This window comes from Phyllobates terribilis, unplaced genomic scaffold (genome assembly GCF_046119375.1).
Source record: "Phyllobates terribilis strain yellow unplaced genomic scaffold, ASM4611937v1 Scaffold_5__5_contigs__length_657084704, whole genome shotgun sequence".
Classification (NCBI taxonomy): Eukaryota; Metazoa; Chordata; class Amphibia; order Anura; family Dendrobatidae; genus Phyllobates; species Phyllobates terribilis.
Genome location: NW_027362765.1, coordinates 227,209,259 through 227,229,554, shown reverse-complemented (window position 1 = coordinate 227,229,554; position 20,296 = coordinate 227,209,259). Strand labels below are relative to the sequence as shown.

Below are 20,296 nucleotides of genomic sequence, written 5' to 3'. Positions count from 1 at the left end.
TGATACTTGCAAAAAGGGGGTGGCTGCTAGGTACTAACCATGCAGGGTGCCCAAACTTTTCCATTGACCCATTTTCCTTTTTGTAATTTTTAAAATGTAAAAGATGTAAATCAATTTTTTTTGCCTAAAGTACAAAGGAAATGTGTCATCTTTAACTTTAGGCCTTTTAGAGATCATTTCATCTTCAACTTGCTTAACTGTTCACAATAACAGTAATTCTGACCAGGGATGCCCAAACTTTTACATGCCACTGTATTCAATTAGATAATTTGCTATCTTACCTTATTCACGCATTTAATACAACAAGATTCTGAGAATAAAAAAAGAACAATATATCAACTCTTGCATTTCAAGTGTTTTGTACTTTATTTTAGAAATAATGATTCTGATGTCTCCCTAATTAATAATAAAATGAAAAACTTTTTACCACAGCAAAAACATATGCCAGGCATTCATGGTATATTTGCAGGATATGCTATAAATGTATAATAGATACATCTATCTTCAGAATGAGGCCCCCGAGTTCTTTGTCCGAGTTGATGCTAGACCTGCAGTGAGAGAAGATTTGGCCGAGCACGCTCTATTCACTGCTATAGGGGTTCTGAATACTGCCAAGCTAATGCACTCAGTCGGGACGAGGGATCCTTGTTCTGAAAATAGTTGTAATTCCTGGATTTTGGACTAGCATCTATTAGATATTTCTGGCAAACCTTGTGGATATATTATATATCACTGGCATGAGATAGCCACTTTTAAGGGGTTGTCCAGTCTAAATGTATAAGTCTGCAGTCACTCAGTGTGACTGCAGACATATGAATACTCCCAGCGCACACACTGGATGCTGCGAGGCTTCACTGCTTTCTGAGTCGGGACCGACGGGGCGGATACATATGCATACTCCCGCCCAGAGCTCGACTAGTGGGTGTCGCCTCGCTCCGTACACTTGTATTGAGCAAGGCTGAGCCCATTAGACAGGTTCTGCCCAGGAGCATACATATCGCATACACTATCGCCATTCCCGGCTAAGAAACTGGAGAATCCTTGCAGCACAGTGCGTGCATGGGGGGGGATTCAGAAGTCTGCAGTCATATAGAGTGACTGCAGACATCAATTTAGACCAGACCACCGCTTTTAAGGTGATACAAATTACACAGACATATACTGCAATCAAATAATATCAAATAATATTTAATACTTACCTCCAGAATATCAATATCTGCATCATTAAAGTCTATGTTCATCAGCTTTGGTAAAGGTATTCCGTTCCCTACAACAGCTGAAATGTAGCAACAATACATATATTCAGGTTAATATCACACTGAACATTTTCGATAAGTATCAGGGCTCAAGCTAACATATGGGCGCTGATTCATCATGGTGTTTACGGTCTAACACACCTTCAAGTGTTGCAGAATTTTTGTACAACATGAAGTTGTGCAAACATTTAGCGACTTTTGACATTTTTACACCAGTTTGGCAGAGCTGGGGAGAAGTCGGGTGGGACTGGGATAGGGTGTAGCAATGCCCGCCTGATAACTTAATTTAGAGTAGCAGCATTCTTTATGCCAGAAATGTTATTCCAATGATAAATATATGTAAATGGGGGTGCACCAGTGCCAATCATAGAGCAAAAAATGACCGGGTGCAAAATACCTACATTGACAAGATAATCTGAAGCAAAAAAAGAACCTGAGGACCTGCCATGATGAAGCCGTATTGACGGCGATACGCATGGGCTTCACTCACTCCTATGGTCCCTCTCCCATTTTCCCCGCTACATCCACATGCATTCCTCTTCATCCCACCACATGGGGGTCTATATGAGTAACATTGACTTTGACAGGTTGGAGTGGCTACACTAGTCGGCATTTCAGGCTTTTTGCCCGCACACTGAATCTGTATAGTTATATATGTTTTATATGAGCCATTATATAGGTGCTTTACTGAGGTTAAATATTCTCTCCAGGGACGCATGGTCTTGAGTTCTATATCTTTATTATACTATATACCTACATGTTTCTGCCTATATGATCCTTTATACCTGCCATTTTGTTTAACCAAACTGCAGTATTTGATGTATGGCGGTTATTTGTAACATGTTCTTATGGGAGAGTGTACCTAGCAATTGATCTATGTCATTATTTGTACTTTCAGGTTATTGATTACTTGTGGACATGGTCTTTTTGTATGATTTTTGTTTTTAATTGGTTTTAGCATGCTTGTGTCAGTGTACATTAATACATTTTGGAATTTTTTGATTTAACACTATTGACTCATAGGTGTGTATTTCCATATTACATTGTCTCTTTCTTCTTTTTTTTTTGCTTCAGAAATGTTATTCCAGATTGTGACTGGAGTAACATTTCTGCTCAGGCATACGTTGGTGCATATCAGTGATAAGATGCACTCCATTTATTCAGTAGTGTGTGTCAATTAATGAATCAAGTAAATCTTTTTCCTACATCATAAAGACTAGCATAGGAAAAGGCACTTGTGGCCAAAGATTTTTACTGACATGTTCAACTCATTGGTCCATATTAATCACCCATATGGCTTTTCATATTACATGAAGATATACAGGGATGTGATTTTCCATGGCTTCTGTGAGAAGTAAGTAATACTGTAATACTTGTGGCATGATTCATCACAAACATTGCTACTAGAGAAAAATAATGTTCATCATGAATGCCCAATAGGCCATTTAGTAGAATGCTAAATAACAATAGATGTTATAGTGAAGAGATCTAAAAGCTTCTCTGTCATAAAAGACAGTTGTATAATTGGCACATGGTAGTTTTGAGGGCACTATTACATATTTTTCATTGGGGCCTAGGGGCTTCAAGTTGCTTCCTTACTTATTATGAAACATGAAATACATGAACGTCCTCATAAATTTTGTATGTGACATTAAATCCTTACTGTTTATTGTTGGCAGGAACGCAAGGCTGAATATGTTACCGACCAAGCCCTCTACAGCAGAAATCTGGAAGAGAGAGTTTTTTATAAGTATATAGCATATTTTATATATTATATACATTTATGTATGCTTATTATATTAACAGTTAAAAGGGGTACGTACATCAAATTTTCCAACTGAACTCGATAGTATAGAAAGATGTGTGCTAGAAGAAGAATAAGAAAAAAGTCATTTTACAGTAGAACCCTATTCCAGCATAGGATATAAGTTTATAAAGAAAATAATCAATGCAGCTATTATAGTACAAATTTTGCCAATATGTTATATTATATGAATATATGCCAGCTATTTTCCAGCTTTATAAAATCAGCTAAAAGAAACCAAGGCTAGGCCTCCAGATATTATTAGCATAGTCAGTCAGTAAGATGCTGGTCTATGGAGAAAATATTCTCACAGAAACAAGATGACTAGAGGTCTCCTGCGACAGAACTATCCTTGATAACTTCTAATACGTTAAAAATAATAAAATAATTGTTTATGTTGCCAATGAATTGTTTAATTATGACTGTGGTTTAACATCCTTTGCTCTAGATGTGCATAGAAACTCGATGGCTGTGAGACAAAATTTTGATTTAAAGAGGATAGTTCACCAGATTTTTCATGTTGAACCAAACACATGATGTAATAGAGGCTGCATAGCAGAATAAAAGTATTTTGCTTTTTATTATTTTAATTTTGCCTCTCCGTTGCCAAGATATTAGCAATCAAAGTATTTGAGTTAACTTTTAGTTAAGTATGGGGTGAGGGGCTGTACAACTGTATAAGAGTAGAGATGAGCAAACCATTTGATATTCGGGTTCGTTGACTTTTGGCGAACAGCTACACAAGTTTGTGTTCGGGCACCCGAACCCGACTGAGGCCCGAACATCAGTGGTTTCCTGCGCTGTCATCTGCCTTGATCGGCGGTAACATTGTTACCGCAGGTCTCGTTGCGGGCTCACACTGTCAGATGTCAGCATGATCCCTCAGCTGTCACTGTGACCCGCGGTACACAGTAAAAAGCTTACCGTGGGTCACAGGCATCGGCTAATGAAACTACTACCCTCATCAGCCCACACCTGCTGTCACTATAAACAGTGAGCGAGGGCACCGCTGATGGGATGAGTAGTCTCTCATCAGCAGGTGCCTGTGCTCCAAGTAAAAAGAAAAGTTAAAATTAATAACTAAATATTCAAGCAAAAATAAAAAACACATTATACTCACCTACACCTAATACCTGATGCTCTTGTCCACTGTAAAAACTAAAAAAACACCATATACTCACCTATAGATTAGGTGTTAGGTGAGTATAACTGTGTTTGTTATTTTTAAATAAAAAAGTAAAAGTGTGTTTTATTTCAAATAAAGGATTTTTTTCTAGCTCTGTCTTTATTTCACAAACTTTTACTATGGGGTTAGTAATGGGGGTGTCTTATAGATGCCCTCCATTACTAACCTGGGCTTCATGTCAGCTGCCAATATAAGGCTAATTTGAACCCCAACCCTATTACCCCACTTGTCATTGCACCAGGGAAAGTGGGAAGAGTAAGGCTAAGCGCCAGAATTGTTTCATCTCATTGATGCGCCATTTTTGGGTCCGCTGAGGGCTGATATTAGCCTCGGAGGGGGCCAGCATTTAGGGCCCCTTCCCTGGCTCTTAATATCAGCTCACAGCTGTCTGTTTAGCCTTTGCTGGTTAGATTTTATAGGGGGACCCTACGTCAATTTTTTTCTGGGGTCCCTCTGTAATCTAGCCAGTGAAGGCTAATCAAACAGCTCTGAGCTGTTTTTAATAGCCGGGGAAGATATTTGGCTGATTGACCCTTTCCCTGGCTAGTAATATCAGTCCCCAGTGGTTGGCTCTCTCTCTGCTGATTAAGAATAATCATCGGAAGCCCACGCAGTTTTTTTTATTTAATTATTTTATTTACACATAATGTACACTGCGGGTGCTGACTACAACGTCCATCATTGTCACCTGGTCACGCGGATCTCAGAGAGTCCAGGCGACAGTGATGTGAGCTGCACTCACAGTGCCTGTCCCGCTCCTGTCCGGCACTAGCACTCCAGCATTTAACAGTCTGGCACTAGAGCAGCTGCGAGGCCTGGAAAACTCATGGATAACTTTGAGGGACATTTAAAGTTCACTGTACAGTAGTTTCCAGCTGCTGGAACACCTGGAGGCTGTGAACTAAGTTTGCCTTGAGTGTGTATTATACTTGTAACATTCCTGGTGGCGTCCTTGCATAGTGGTCCATCTCCCACTGTGCAAGAGCACGCACTTGATCTCCAATCCAGAATGTCTCTCTGGCTTCCCTCCATGCTGTCTGTTTGATTCTGTTTCTGCTGCTTAAGGGCGGCGCCCGATCACTTCCTGCTTTTTGTACCTGCTGCAGGCACACCCCTTGTGCGTCCTCAGCCTATTGCTGTCTGTCACCTGGTATTTAAACCAGCTGCTCCAATTAACCCATGCCTGAGCATTGTGTTTCATTCAGTGTGCTCTCACTCTGAATGTGTCAGGTCCCCTTCTGTGTTTGCTTGCCTGCCCTTCCTGGAGGCTGTATTTCCAGGCCTGTCTGAACACGCTCCTTGCCTGTTCGTTCCGCCTTCTAGGGGCCGCATACCTAGACCCGCTCCTGTATCTTGTCTGTCCTGTCTGAACACGCTCCTAGCCTGTTCCTCCCGCCTTCTAGGGGCTGCATACCTAGACCCGCTCTTATATCTTGCTACTGTGTCTGTTCTTGTCTGTATACTCTTCTAGCCTGTTTCCTGTGTCTGTACCTTTCCTTTTTCTGCAGAGTCTGAACTCGTACCTTACTCCTGCTCGTTGTCACTGTACTTCCGTTTGTGAGTTTGTGGTCCACTCGCTACTTCACTGTAAGTATCCTGTGGGTATCTGGTTCTGCCTTTCCCTTCCTGCCTGTTCTGTGTGTACAGAGCCCTGTCCCCTCTGCTCTGCCTTTGCTCACCGCTCCGGCGGTTCTAGCCTGCTCTGCCTTGCTCACCGCTCCGGCAGTTCTAGCCTGCTCTGCCTTGCTCACCGCTCCGGCGGTTCTAGCCTGCTCTGCCTTGCTCACCGCTCCGGCGGTTCTAGCCTGCTCTGCCTTTGCTCACCGCTCCGGCGGTTCTGGTTTGCTCTGACCCTTTGCTCACTGCTCCGGCAGTCTTGCTCCGCTCTGACCCTTTGCTCACTGCTCCGGCAGTCTTGCTCCGCTCTGACCCTTTGCTCACTGCTCCGGCAGTCTTGCTCCGCTCTGACCCTTTGCTCACTGCTCCGGCAGTCTTACTCCGCTCTGACCCTTTGCTCACTGCTCCGGCAGTCTCGCTCCGCTCTGACCCTTTGCTCACTGCTCCGGCAGTCTCGCTCCACTCTGACCCTTTGCTCACTGCTCCGGCAGTCTCGCTCCGCTCTGACCCTTTGCTCACTGCTCCGACAGTCTCGCTCCGCTCTGACCCTTTGCTCACTGCTCCGGCAGTCTCGCTCCGCTCTGACCCTTTGCTCACTGCTCCGGCAGTCTCGCTCCGCTCTGACCCTTTGCTCACTGCTCCGGCAGTCTCGCTCCGCTCTGACCCTTTGCTCACTGCTCCGGCAGTCTCGCTCTGCTCTGACTCCTTTGCTCACTGCCCCGGCAGTCTCGCCCTGTCCTGCTCTACTCTTGCTCACCGCTCCAGGCGGCCTTGTCCTGCTCTACTCTTGCTCACCGCTCCAGGCGGCCTCGTCCTGCTCTACTCTTGCTCACCGCTCCAGGCGGCCTCGTCCTGCTCTACTCTCGCTCACCGCTCTAGGCGGTCTCGTCTTGCCCTGCTCTCGCTCACCTCTCTGGGCGGTCTCACTCTGCTGTGTTTGTCCGCCACATCTGTGGTTCTATTCCTGAGTCCGAGTGTGTACTGGGTCCTATCCCGCCTGTGTTCCAACCTGCTAGTGTCTCCCTGTCTGCACTCTAGCCGTGCTTGCCTGTACCCCCCTGCTTGCATACCCGCCTGCCTGCATACCAGTCGTGCCTGCCTATACCCACCAGTCTGTGTGCCAGCATAACCTGTCTGTTCCTGTATTCCCCGGTGTGGGTCAACAGCCGTGTCCGGGGTCTGTCCTGGAGTAGCACCTGGTCCCTCTGCTCGGTTCCTCCTTGGTGCACTGGCGTCGTATGCCGTCGTGCGACCCTGGTCGGATCGGGTGAATACCTAGTTACGTCCCTCCAGGCATTCACTCTCCGGCACGGTCCAGTGGAATCACACACACATGCCGCTCAGCCCGGGCGTGTGCATTACAATACTGTACTTGTTAATAAATAAAAAAAAAAATGAAAAAAAACGGTGCGGGGTCCTCTGTAATTTTCATAACCAGCAGAGGGAAAGCCAACGGCTAGCGCCTGATGTTACTAGCCAGGGAAAGGGGCCATTAGCCAAAAATTCTCCTTGGCTATTAATAACAGGTCACAGCTGTTTGGTTAGCCTTTACTAGCTAAATTACAGGGAGACCCCAGAATAAAAATTGACTTGGGGTCCCCCCTATTAATTCTAACCAGCAAAGGCTAGGTGGACAGCTGCTGGCTGATATTAATAGCCAGGGAAGGGGCAATGGATCGTGGCCCCCTCCAAGGCTAATAGCATCAGCTCTCAGCGGCCCCAGAATTAGTGCATCAATAAGATGAGGCCAAATTTGGTGCTTAGCCTCTGATCTTCCCACTTGCCCTGTGGCGGTGGGAGGTGGGGTAATAGGGTTGGGGTTCATGTCAGCCTTGTATTGGCAGCTGACATGAAGCCAAGGGGTTAGTAATGAAGAGGCGTCTATAAGACACCCTCATTATTAACCCCATAGTAAAATTTGTGAAATAAAGACACTATCAGAAAAAAATCCTTTATTTGAAATAAAAAAAAAAAACACTTTTATTTTTTTATTTAAAAATAACACAACAATATACTCACCTAACACCTAATCCCTGATGCCCTTGTCCCCTGTTAAAAAAGAAAAATAATAAACAATAACAGTCTCCCGATGTAACTGTTCTATAAGTGAGATCGGCGTGGGACACTCTGGATTATCTGGATAATGGCAGATAGGTAAGGAATATGGTGGTTTATTATTTTTTCTTTTTTACAGGTGACATAGGCATCGGGGATTAGGTGTAAGTGAGTATAATGTGTTTTTTATTTTATTTGAATATTTAGCTATTAATTTTACCTTTTTTTTACTTGGAGAACAGGCGCCACCTGATGAGAGACTACTCCTCCCATCAGCGGCGCCCTCGCTCACTGTTTATAGTGACAGCAGGTGTAGGCTGATGGGGGTAGTAGTCTCATTAGCTGATGCCTGTGACCCACAGTAAGCTTTTTACCGTGGTCCACAGTCACAGCTGCGGGATCAAGCAATGTTACTACCGATCAAATCTCCTGTTTCCTGCTCTGTCACACAGATGACAGCATGGGAAACCACTAATGCTTGGTTCGGGCTCGGCCAAATTTTGCTGATTTTGAATAAAAATGCTTGGGGTCCAAACACGTATCCGAATATGCAATGTTCATGCCATATTTGAGATTGGCAAATGTTTTTCGAACATGTTCGCTCATCTCTATATAAGTGTAGTAGAGCTGATAAAAGTGTTTATAATGCAAGAGAGCTAAACTGGGCTATGCAGCCCCTTCCCTGACATTGACCTTATCTTTAAAGTGTTGGTGATCTGTACTCTACTCTCTGCACTTTCTAATCATGCAGAAAGTTAGACCTTAATATCATTAAATGTCACACATGGAGAAACCTGCTCTATGCTATTAGGTGGGGGGTGGAGTTTCTTCCTCCAGTGTGTTATTGCCTGCTTATGATTGGCCATTATCATACAGGGAGAAGAAATACACGCACCCAGTAAAATCTCTGATAATACTTACTTGGATTTAACAAAAGTAAACCGATTAAGTGATGAATAGATTGATTACTATTATCTCTACAATGTATAGGAGAAATCAAAAAGACATTTTATTCTCCTTTGTAGCCATTAATGCATTGTGTGTACAGTTCAAAATGAAAAATTTGGTGAAAGGTCATCTTAAAAAAAATTACTGCATCCATTTTCAACAGGTAAGACCCCCTCGCTCATATTCATAGAGGTCTCCACATATACCTTATTTTATGTCTCATCATTAAAGGGAACCTGTTAAGTCCCAAAATGCTATTAGCCTGCAGATATGGGGTTAATAGCGTTCCAATGCTGTATGGCTGCAATGAAATCCCGGCTGCTGGGAGGAAATGAAGTTTATTCCTCCGGGCAGCCTCTGGGTTTCACTCAGAGACGTGGCGGGATGGCTTCAGACACCACTCAGTACATAGTGCGCAGTTGCTGTAACCACACCGCAGCACTGACTGACAGCCGGCTCTGAACCGATATACTGCTGAGTCGGCTTTCAGTCAGTGCCGGGGCGTGGTTCTCTCACTATGTACTGAGCAGTGACTGAAGCAGCACTGGCCGTGCTTCTATTACTATAAGTCTGAGGCTGCCAGGAGGAATAAACATCATTCTCTCCCTGTAGCTGCACTTTTAATGCAGCGGGGAACCTTTGGAATGCTATTAACAGACAGATTAATTGCATATCTGCAGGTTAATATCATTTTGGGATGTCACAGTTTCACTTTAAGTATCTTAACTGATGTGACTAATGAAACCCTAGATATTAGTTCAGCAACTAAACTTGCACCATTCATAATATTGCAGCCAGATATCTGATTATCTTCGCTAATTGTCTTGTACTGACACCTAGTGGTTATGCGAGATATTGGCTAGATTTTGCTGCAGTAAATATTGTGCTCTTGCTTTACAATTACATTGACTTGCCATGATGGTCTATTTACCAATGTAACTAATATTTGTAAAGGTCTCTATAGAATCGGATAGTATTTGCATTTATTGCCAGGATCGATTCCTGTCATGACAAACTAGGAAAAGATTTGTTGCGAGTGACTCCTGCTTGAGTTAAATGCAAACAATATTATCTGGAAGGAGCATGTAGAAACGTAAATGTTGAGACATAAAATTCAATGCTCATATATGACACCCAGCAAATTGTATACTGCTGACCGTCCTTTCTGAATTTTGTACATTGGCACATGTTGCTTGTATGGGGTCATAGTATCAATGCATGGGCACTCATTTTACCAGAACAACAATGAATGTCTCTCACGTAAGTCCACTAGGATTAAAATCTAAAATGTGGAGAGAAAGGTAAAATCAACTTTACTCATGATTCCTGATTTGATAAGGAACTATAAAGGAAATAAAGTGTTTAATATAAGCATAACCTCTTCATTCTATTAAAGGGAACCTGTCACGTTGGATAATGCTATTAACCTGCAGATATGGGGTTAATCTGCTGGTTAATAGCTTTATGAAGGTACCTGGCCGCAGCACTAAAATCACGACTAAAATTAACTTTGTTTCTCCCAGGAGCTGCCGCTTTCTGTCATACAGGCGTGCTAGCGCAGTTCCAGTCACCCAGCCCATCACTGAGAGCGACGCCTCTTGGATCAACAGCTCACTATGCAGCGCATCAATGTAGAGACGGCTGTCAGTCAAAGTGCCGACGCGTTCTTACAGCCACTGCTCACTTTGCTATGAGCACCCAGAAGCTGTAGGCACGCCTGTATGGGTGAAAGCCGCAGGATCCCAGGAAGAATAACGTTAATTGTCTCCCAGTTGCCGCACTTTTAGTACAGCGCCCAGGCACCTTTCTAATGATATCTGCCTGATTCCAAGTTGTCACCAGATAATATCTTTAGTATATTAGTCCTACACAAGTTTTGGTATATTTATCAGGCTATTCTGCCATAATTTTCACCCAAAACAGTTTTTCATGACTTGCAAACTGTTGATGTGTTTTAGACACTTGTCCAGGTATGGGGGCATTGCCTTGTTGAAAATGGGAATGGTTTGAAAGAAAAGGGGCACAGCATAAAATGTAACGCAATGTAAAAACAAAATGCGCCAAAATTGTAGCACCCATTTCTGGCACAAAGAAAGCCAATTAATAGGTAGTGTAAACTTAGACTAGACGGTCTTTTAAATTAGACAGATTTTCAAAACAGCTTGAACTATTTAGACAAGTTTGAAAAGAATTAGACATCTTTGATGTATATTCCCCATTATATCCCATGATATGTTTATGAGTTACCTGTCCAGTGACATGGAAATCTTCAGTTTATCTCCTGCTACAGAAAACTGGGCTCCTAAATGTGCATCCTAGAATGAGATGTCTTCAGTTGGTGAGTTAGGAAAAGCTTACACAGAAGCAGAGTGGTGAAATTGCCTGCTTGCCTTCATGACTTTCAATGTTATTCTTGTTTCAAAATGGACTAACTTAAATAGAAAAGTAACTGACTTGTCTACACCAGTAATGGCAGAGCAGCCACATTGTAGAAGGTTGTGTATCAGCTAGAGATGAGTGGCTCAGGTAATATTAAAATTCGCCTGTTCAAGTGGGTTTTCCCAGGAAATTTGATCAGCAAAGAAGTCATTCTTCGCAAATTCAATGTTCTTAGAGCAGAATAAATGTAACATGTAAAAATTTAAAAAAGTTTATACTCCTCTTACCGTTCACCTCTTCAGCCCCCCATTCCTCACTGTCATCCATGCTGTGCATCTTCTTATCATCGCTGATCGCACTGAATCCCTGGGCCTCTTCACGCTTGGCCATGACTTCCGGATCTGATGAAGCTCGGGATGTTTCTGTGCAAATGCATGTAAGGTCATAATGTCACGACGCACGCTGTGACCTTGCACATGGATAGGCAGAAATATTCTGGGCCTCAAAAGAACCAGGAGTTCTGGCCCTGCATGAAGAGTCCCCGGGATTCTGTGCGATCAGCGATGATAAGAAGATATGACAAGGACCGAATGAGTGAAACTGAGGTGCGAATGGGCCAGAGAGATGAGTATAAGGTGAGTATAAGTATTTTGTTTTTTAACCTTTTTTGATGGCTTTTTACGGCTCAGTAAAATGGCAGCCAGAAGCCGCCTTTTTACTGAATCCTCATGGAAGCGATTTCCAAAAAAAATCCACATTTTGGCAGATGTGAATTTTGTAGTTTTTGAGTAGAATCAATTTCAACTCGAACACATTCTCTCATCTTTGGTAGCAGCCCTTGACATCTTCCATGAGCAACACATTGTATTGTGCGGCCACTGTGTCACCCGACTGCGTGTTTAGCGCAGTCTCTGCAATGGGATCATCAGTAGTGTTGAGCCACCCCCGTAGTGTTCGAGTTCGGTTCGGTTCGTCGAACACCCGTGTGTTCGCCGAACTGTTCGTCGAACTGTTCGTCGAACACCTTCGAACACCGTTAAAACCAATGGCAGGCAAACAAAAACACATAGAAACACATAGAAAACACATTCAAAGGTGTCCAAAAGCTGACAAACTGCTCAGAAGACACAACTAACACATGGAAAAGTGACAAGTACATATAGTCATGCGAAAAGAAAAGAGGTGGAGGAGTAAAAGGAGGGGGAGACACAGATATAGGCATGTCATGCCCTTCTAAAATCCAAAAAGTGAGAAGCCGACACGTTCAGTCCGCTCCTGCCCGTGCCACCTCCGTGTCGCCGGGTTTGTGCCAGAGCCGCGGTGAACCCTGACGGCCAGCCCCCCTCTCCCAATACTGGTGCCTGTCCGCTGGTGGGTCGAGCGAGCCCCCCTGTGGTGGAGGCAGCTCTAAGCTTTTTAATTTAAATTGTCTCTCTAATTTGAATGAATGCACTTTAAATCCATTTACAAGGATTTATTGGAGGGCAAGTCTCATGCCAGCAGCCGCGTAATTCCAGCTCCAGTAGCGTCCACTAAAGCTGCTGCAGTTAAAAAGCTTTTATAAGGATCGAGCTCGGCTGTCCACCGCAAGGCATCCTACTGCCAGTCCCAGCCCCTATGCCTTGGGGTGCCTCCTGATGCTCTTCACTGAGTATCCCGTGGTCCCGAAGCATTTCCTTTGAAAAAATTAAGTGTCCAAACTACAGGTGGTGTAGCTTGCTTAACAGCCGGGATAATCCGCTGACTAGAAGACACTGCTACTAGGCACAAAGTATTTCCTGGGCTAGATGCAGTTAAAAATTTGTAATTAGATACTCTCGTTGGATGCTGAGAAAGCATTCCATAGAGTCTCCTGGCACGCCATATATATGATTCTCTTAAAAAGCTTGGGGTAGGGGTCTAGGGGACCCTTTTATAGCCAAAATCACGGCCCTGTATCACAATACGTCACCTAGGCTGAAGATAAATGGAACTGTAGCACCCTGAGGGCTCGGTTGCTACAGAGGTATTGCACCTCACCCAGAGGTGTGATATCTCACTCTCAGGTAAGGATGGAGTGTGGATCAGGACCCGACACCTGCATGCATTACACCACATTGCCGTGGGGCAGGGCGACCAATATGCCTCTGAGATGGGCACGACAGTCCCTGTCCCTGGCTGGAGTGGGGGGAGGGAACACTGAGGAAGGGGAACCCTGTAGTGCAAGAGCAGGGAGGAAGCAGTTCCTGGGTGCATTGAGAAGGGAGTATAAAAGGTGGGCACCATCTTAGTTCAGTGCAGAGAAGTCTGAGCAGAAGTGGCAGGGAGCAGGGGCTCTGCATGAGCTCTGCTCCGGAGGCGGGCCTAGTAACAGAGGCCCAGGCCTGGAAAAGGGAGAAGGAAGGAAGAGGAGCGGAGAAGGCTCCAGGAACGAGGAATGAAGGGATCCCAGGGGTGCGGACGGGCGAGTCGCCACCGCACTCCCGAATCCACCTGCGTGGAGGGGTCAGGCCAAAGGGGGAGACCGGTCCCCGAAACTAGTGGAGGCAGGAAACGACCCTCAGCTAGAAACCGGAGGCTGTGACATTTTATGTGGCGCAGCCCCTCGCTACACCCGCTAGGAAGGCACCACATAGGGTCAGGGAAAATGGCGCCAAGTTTACCAAGAGGAGGCCCGAGGCAGCCGGACAGAAGGGTTGGTAAGAAAGGCCAGACAAAGGACACACAAAGGGGGGTCCTGTGAAGCGCTCCAAAGTTATCTGGGAGTTGTCTGAGCCCCTCACCTGGTGAGCACAGTACGACGTGGGCAGCCGTTACCTGCAGACATGGTCTGGATAATAAGAACTGTGAGTAAAGGCCCTGGACTGCATCACTGACTCCGTGTCGTTACTGCTGCTGCCCTGCACCATCACCCCCATCCTCCGCATACACTGCCCTGAGGCTATACTCCTCCCGTGGGGAGTTATGCTACGCTCTGCTGCACCCACAACACCAGCCTCAGCGGTCTGCCCTGCAGCGGCGGTTCACTCTGACCGCAATCCACGGGTGGCGTAGTCGGACATTTAAACATCAAAACCACATAAATAGTTCCGCCACTGGTTTGACCACCCTGAGCCACGGAACCGGGTCGCCGCCACGAAGACTACAACCACCAGCATCCACCAAAAAGGGTCCGGCTCCGGGTGTCCCAAGGCCCAGGGGGTGCATCAGAATATTTTCATCACCTTTCACAATCACCAATGGGACAAGGCAGGGATGTCCTCTGTCCCCTCTCTTATACATCCTAGTGACGGAGCACCTGCTCTCATCAATTCGCCATAACCCCAATATTAGGTGGATTGAGGTGGGAGGCACCGAGTACAAGTGCTCTCTATTTGCTGATGATGTACTAGTATATATCACTCAATCACATATATCCATCCATGCTGTTATGGCTGAAATAGATCACTTTGTTACATGGTCAAATTTTAAAATCAATGCAGCGAAGTCTGAGGCCCTCGATGTCTCCCTCCCCAAATCCATATAGGATTCCATCCAGTCCAACTTTCCCTTTGCCTGGCCCTCACAGGGTATCAAATACTTAGGAATTCCTATTCATAGATAGTGTTGAGCCACCCCCGTAGTGTTCGGGTTCGGTTCGTCGAACACCGGGATGTTCGAGGAACTGTTCGTCGAACTGTTCGTCGAACACCTTAGAACACCGTCGAACACCGTTAAAACCAATGGCAGGCAAACAAAAACACATAGGAACACATAGAAAACACCTTCAAAGGTGTCCAAAAGCTGACAAACTGCTCAGAAGACGCTTTCTTTAAAAAAGCCGGCCGGCAATTCAGCAGCGGCATACACCGGTACCCGACAATTTAGACATGAAGGAATAGAGCATCACACATAGATTAGATAGATAGAAACATGTCAGTCACATATATATGAAGTACAGTGACAGTGTTGCTTACTGTACTTGTCATTTAGTGTAAAGGATTTATTAAAAAATATAATAGTGTTTTCGTGCACCGTCTCTTTAAAAAAGCCGGCCGGCAATTCAGCAGCGGTACCCGACAATTTATAACAGACAGAATAGAGCTTCACACATAGATTAGATAGATAGAAACATGTCAGTCACATATATATGAAGTACTGTGACAGTGTTGCTTACTGTACTTGTCATTTACTGCAAAGGATTTATTAAAAAAAATAATAGTGTTTTCATGCACCGTCTCTTTAAAAAAGCCGGCTGGCAATTCAGCATCTGTACCCGACAATTTAGAATAGAAGGAATAGAGAATCACACATAGATTAGATAGATAGAAACATGTCAGCCACATATATACGAAGTACAGTGACAGTGTTGCTTACTGTACTTGTCATTTAGTGTAAAGGATTTATTAAAAAATATAATAGTGTTTTCATGCACCGTCTCTTTAAAAAAGCCGGCCGGCAATTCAGCATCTGTACCCGACAATTTATAACAGACAGAATAGAGCTTCACACATAGATTAGATAGATAGAAACATGTCAGTCACATATATAATAAGTACAGTGACAGTGTTGGTTACTGTACTTGTCATTTAGTATTAAAATAAAGGATTTATTATTAAAAAAAATTGGCGTGGGGTTCCCCGTAATTTTAGTCTCTAGCGGAGGTTAAGCAGACGGCTGGGGCAGATGTTTGAAGCCTGGGAAGGGGGTAATACCCATGGAGCTTCCCAGGCTACTAATATCAGCCCCCAGCTGAATACCTAGCCTTTACTAGCTATTAAAATGGAGGACCCCCCCCAAAAAAATGACGTGGGGTCCCCCCTAATTTAATAGCTAGCAAAGGCTAGGCAGACAGCTGGGGGCTGATATTAATAGCCCAGGAAGGGAGCCATGAATATTGGCCCCCTCCCAGGCTAGAAACACCAGCCGTCAGCCGCCCCAGAAATGGCGCATCCATAGGATGCGCCAATTCTGGCACTTAGCCTCGCTCTTCCACACTGCCCTGGTGCGGTGGCAGGGGGTAATAGGGTTGGGGTTGATGTCAGCTTATAATGCCAGCTGACATCAAGCCCAGGTTAGTAATGGAGAGGCGTCTATAAGACACCCCCATTACTAACCCCATAGTCAAAGTTAAAAAAAAAACACAAACACCCAGAATAAAGTCCTTTAATTGAAATAAAGACACAATTCTTTATTGTTCTAAATTAAACTATACTTACCATCACGCCCATTCCAGCTGAAGCCAACGATCTCCTGCAATAAAAGAAAAATAATAAAGCAACCTCATCCTTACCTTTCCATGGTTCCCAGGACAGCTTCAGCTCTGCTACATCGAGATGACTGGCTGGACCGCAGCAGAACACTGCCATCCAGCCTGTCATCCCGCAGACACTGAGAAGTGCAGGCATGCTTGCGCTCCTCAGTGTCTGACTGTGACGGCATCCAGATGAGCCGAGGTCATGTCCAATGAACTCGGCTCACCTCATGCACGTCACTGACAGCGTGGGAGAATTCTCACGCTGAAGTGCTGAGTGCAGGAGAATTCTCCCACGCTGTCAGTGACGTGCATGAGGTGAGCTCATTCATGTCCAATGAACTCAGCTGACCTCATGCACGTCACTGACAGCGTGGGAGAATTCTCACGCTGAAGTGCTGAGTGCAGGAGAATTCTCCCACGCTGTCAGTGACGTGCATGAGGTGCGCCGAGTTCATTGGACATGAACTCGTCTCATCTTTACGCCGTCACAGCCAGACACTGAGGAGCGCAAGCATGCCTGCGCTTCTCAGTGTCTGCGGGATGACAGGCTGGATGGCAGCGTTCTGCTGCGGTCCAGACTGTTATCTCGATGTAGCAGAGCTGAAGCTGTCGTGGGAACCATGGAAAGGTAAGGATGAGGTTGCTTTATTATTTTTCTTTTATTGCAGGAGATCGTTGGCTTCAGCTGGAATGGGCGTGACGGTAAGTATGGTTTAATTTAGAACAATAAAGGAATGTGTCTTTATTTCAATTAAAGGACTTTATTCTGGGTGTTTGTGTTTTCTTTTAACTTTGACTATGGGGTTAGTAATGGGGGTGTCTTATAGACGCCTCTCCATTACTAACCTGGGCTTGATGTCAGCTGGCATTATAAGCTGACATCAACCCCAACCCTATTACCCCCTGCCACCGCACCAGGGCAGCGTGGAAGAGCGAGGCTAAGTGCCAGAATTGGCGCATCCTATGGATGCGCCATTTCTGGGGCGGCTGACGGCTGGTGTTTCTAGCCTGGGAGGGGGCCAATATTCATGGCTCCCTTCCTGGGCTATTAATATCAGCCCCCAGCTGTCTGCCTAGCCTTTGCTAGCTATTAAATTAGGGGGGACCCCACGTCATTTTTTTTGGGGGGGTCCTCCATTTTAATAGCTAGTAAAGGCTAGGTATTCAGCTGGGGGCTGATATTAGCAGCCTGGGAAGCTCCGTGGGTATTACCCCCTTCCCAGGCTTCAAACATCTGCCCCAGCCGTCTGCTTAACCTCCGCTAGAGACTAAAATTACGGGGAACCCCACGCCAATTTTTTTTAATAATAAATCCTTTATTTTAATACTAAATGACAAGTACAGTAACCAACACTGTCACTGTACTTATTATATATGTGACTGACATGTTTCTATCTATCTAATCTATGTGTGAAGCTCTATTCTGTCTGTTATAAATTGTCGGGTACAGATGCTGAATTGCCGGCTGGCTTTTTTAAAGAGACGGTGCATGAAAACACTATTATTTTTTTTAATAAATCCTTTGCAGTAAATGACAAGTACAGTAAGCAACACTGTCACAGTACTTCATATATATGTGACTGACATGTTTCTATCTATCTAATCTATGTGTGAAGCTCTATTCTGTCTGTTATAAATTGTCGGGTACAGATGCTGAATTGCCGGCCGGCTTTTTTAAAGAGACGGTGCACGAAAACACTATTATATTTTTTAATAAATCCTTTACACTAAATGACAAGTACAGTAAGCAACACTGTCACTGTACTTCGTATATATGTGGCTGACATGTTTCTATCTATCTAATCTATGTGTGATTCTCTATTCCTTCTATTCTAAATTGTCGGGTACAGATGCTGAATTGCCAGACGGCTTTTTTAAAGAGACGGTGCATGAAAACACTATTATTTTTTTTGATAAATCCTTTACACTAAATGACAAGTACAGTAAGCAACACTGTCACTGTGCTTCTTATATGTGTGACTGACATGTTTCTATCTATCTAATCTATGTGTGAAGCTCTATTCTTTCGGTTCTAAATTGTCGGGTACCGGTGTATGCCGATGCTGAATTGCCGGCTTTTCATGTTTCACTGTGAGCACTGTTCCCATCGATTTGGGCAATCACTGTAATGCCACAACCACCATGGCTGTGGCATTACAGTGAGTGGCAGACAATCCCTGCATGATTGGTGCTCTAAATAGCGCCAGACATGCAGGACACGCTTTTGGTGCACGAACAGTTATCGAACATAACCTCGGACAGCCGAATTTTTTGCAAATCGTTCGGGTTCGTCGAACAACTCGAACACCACCCAAAACAGCTCGAATTTGAGATTGGCGAACAGTTCTAGTCGAACACCGCTCATCTCTATTCATAGAGACCTCTCCCATCTATGTTATCTTAATTTTGGGCCCTTTATTGAACAACTCCATACACACCACGGTTGGCAAGTTAGAACTGTAAGATTCACTACGTGAACCACTGGTGTTTTGTGGAAAAGCACATGTACACTGTGTTCCAAATTATTATGCAAAAAGTGTTTAGGAGTGATAAGGGAAGAATTTGTTTGTTTGTCAGTTAAACTCATTGATGGTGATGTGTGTCAGGGCTCTTTATATCACTGTAAGCAATTGCAGACACCTGTGCTAATTAGTTTGGCAAGTGTGTCCAATGAAAGGCAAGACTACTTAAGAAGGCTGTCTCACATTATTAAGCAGCCTACATTTTCTGCCAAAATGGGAAAGAAAAAGGATGTGTCGGCTGCTGAGAAGCAACAAATTGTGGAGTGTTTAGGTCAAGGCATGACTACAATCAACATTGTGCGATGATCTGGATGAAGTGTCATGGCAATTAAGAAGTATGTAGCTGATTCACAGTACACACGTGTGCGTGCTGATAAGGGCAAATTGAGGACTCTTTCCTACAGGCAATTACGTCAGGTTAAAAGAGCAGCGGCAAAAAAGCCTTGTCATAGCAGCAGACAAGTTTTTGAAGCTGCTGGTGCCTCCAACGTCCCCCGAACAACAAGATGCAGGGTCCTTCAGAGGTTTGCAGCTGTGCATACGCCATCCTGTCGACCTCCTCTATCGACTTCACACAAGCAGAAACGGCTCCAGTGGGCTAAACATTACATGAAGACTGATTTCAAAACTGTTTTGTTCACGGATGAGTGCCGTGCAGCGCTCGATGGTCCAGATGGATGGAGTGGAGGATGGCTGGTTGATGGACACCCCACGCAAACACGGCTACAGCGCCAACAAGGAGGAGGTGGAGTAATGTTTTGGGCTGGAATCATGGGGAGAGAGATTGTCGGCCCCTTTAGGATCCCTGAAGGCGCTAAAGATGAACTCCATAATGTATGTGGATTTTCTCAAACAGCACTTCCTGCCATGGCTCAAGAAGAAGAACCGTGTATTTCACAGCAAGATCATTTTTTTGCATGATAATGCACCATCTCATGCTGCACATAAAACATCTGCATCTCTGGCTGATATGGGCATAAAAGGGGACAAACTTATGGTGTGACCCCCATGCTCCCCTGACCTCTACCCCATTCAGAACCTCTGGAGCATCATCAAAAGGAGTGTCTATGATGGCGGGAGGCAGTTCACATCTAAGCAACAGCTCTGGGAGGGTATTCTGTCCTCATGCAAAACAAGTGAAGCAGAAACCATCCAAAACCTGACAAATTCAATGGACGAGAGAGTTCAGAAGCTCCTTTCGAACAAGGGGTCCTATGTGAAAATGTAACATCACCTAGAATAAAGTTTTGAGTTGAAAACAGTTTCTAATAACCTGCTAATGCTTATAATTTCAAAAATGACCATTTTTTTGGT

At 44.7% G+C, this 20,296-nt stretch overlaps 1 protein-coding gene across 1 annotated transcript in view; it reads right to left on the bottom strand.

Annotated features, from left to right (window-relative positions):
• Positions 1-286: 286 nt before the first annotated feature.
• Positions 287-20,296, bottom strand: part of LOC141271069 (BPI fold-containing family B member 4-like) — a 122,528-nt gene continuing 102,518 nt past the window's right edge. The window contains exons 11-15 of the mRNA XM_073681171.1: positions 11,114-11,181; positions 3,080-3,122; positions 2,920-2,983; positions 1,200-1,276; positions 287-310 (exon numbers count right to left, since the gene is read on the bottom strand). Of these exons, the coding sequence (XP_073537272.1) occupies positions 287-310; positions 1,200-1,276; positions 2,920-2,983; positions 3,080-3,122; positions 11,114-11,181 (276 nt within the window). The remainder of the gene's footprint in view (positions 311-1,199; positions 1,277-2,919; positions 2,984-3,079; positions 3,123-11,113; positions 11,182-20,296) is intronic.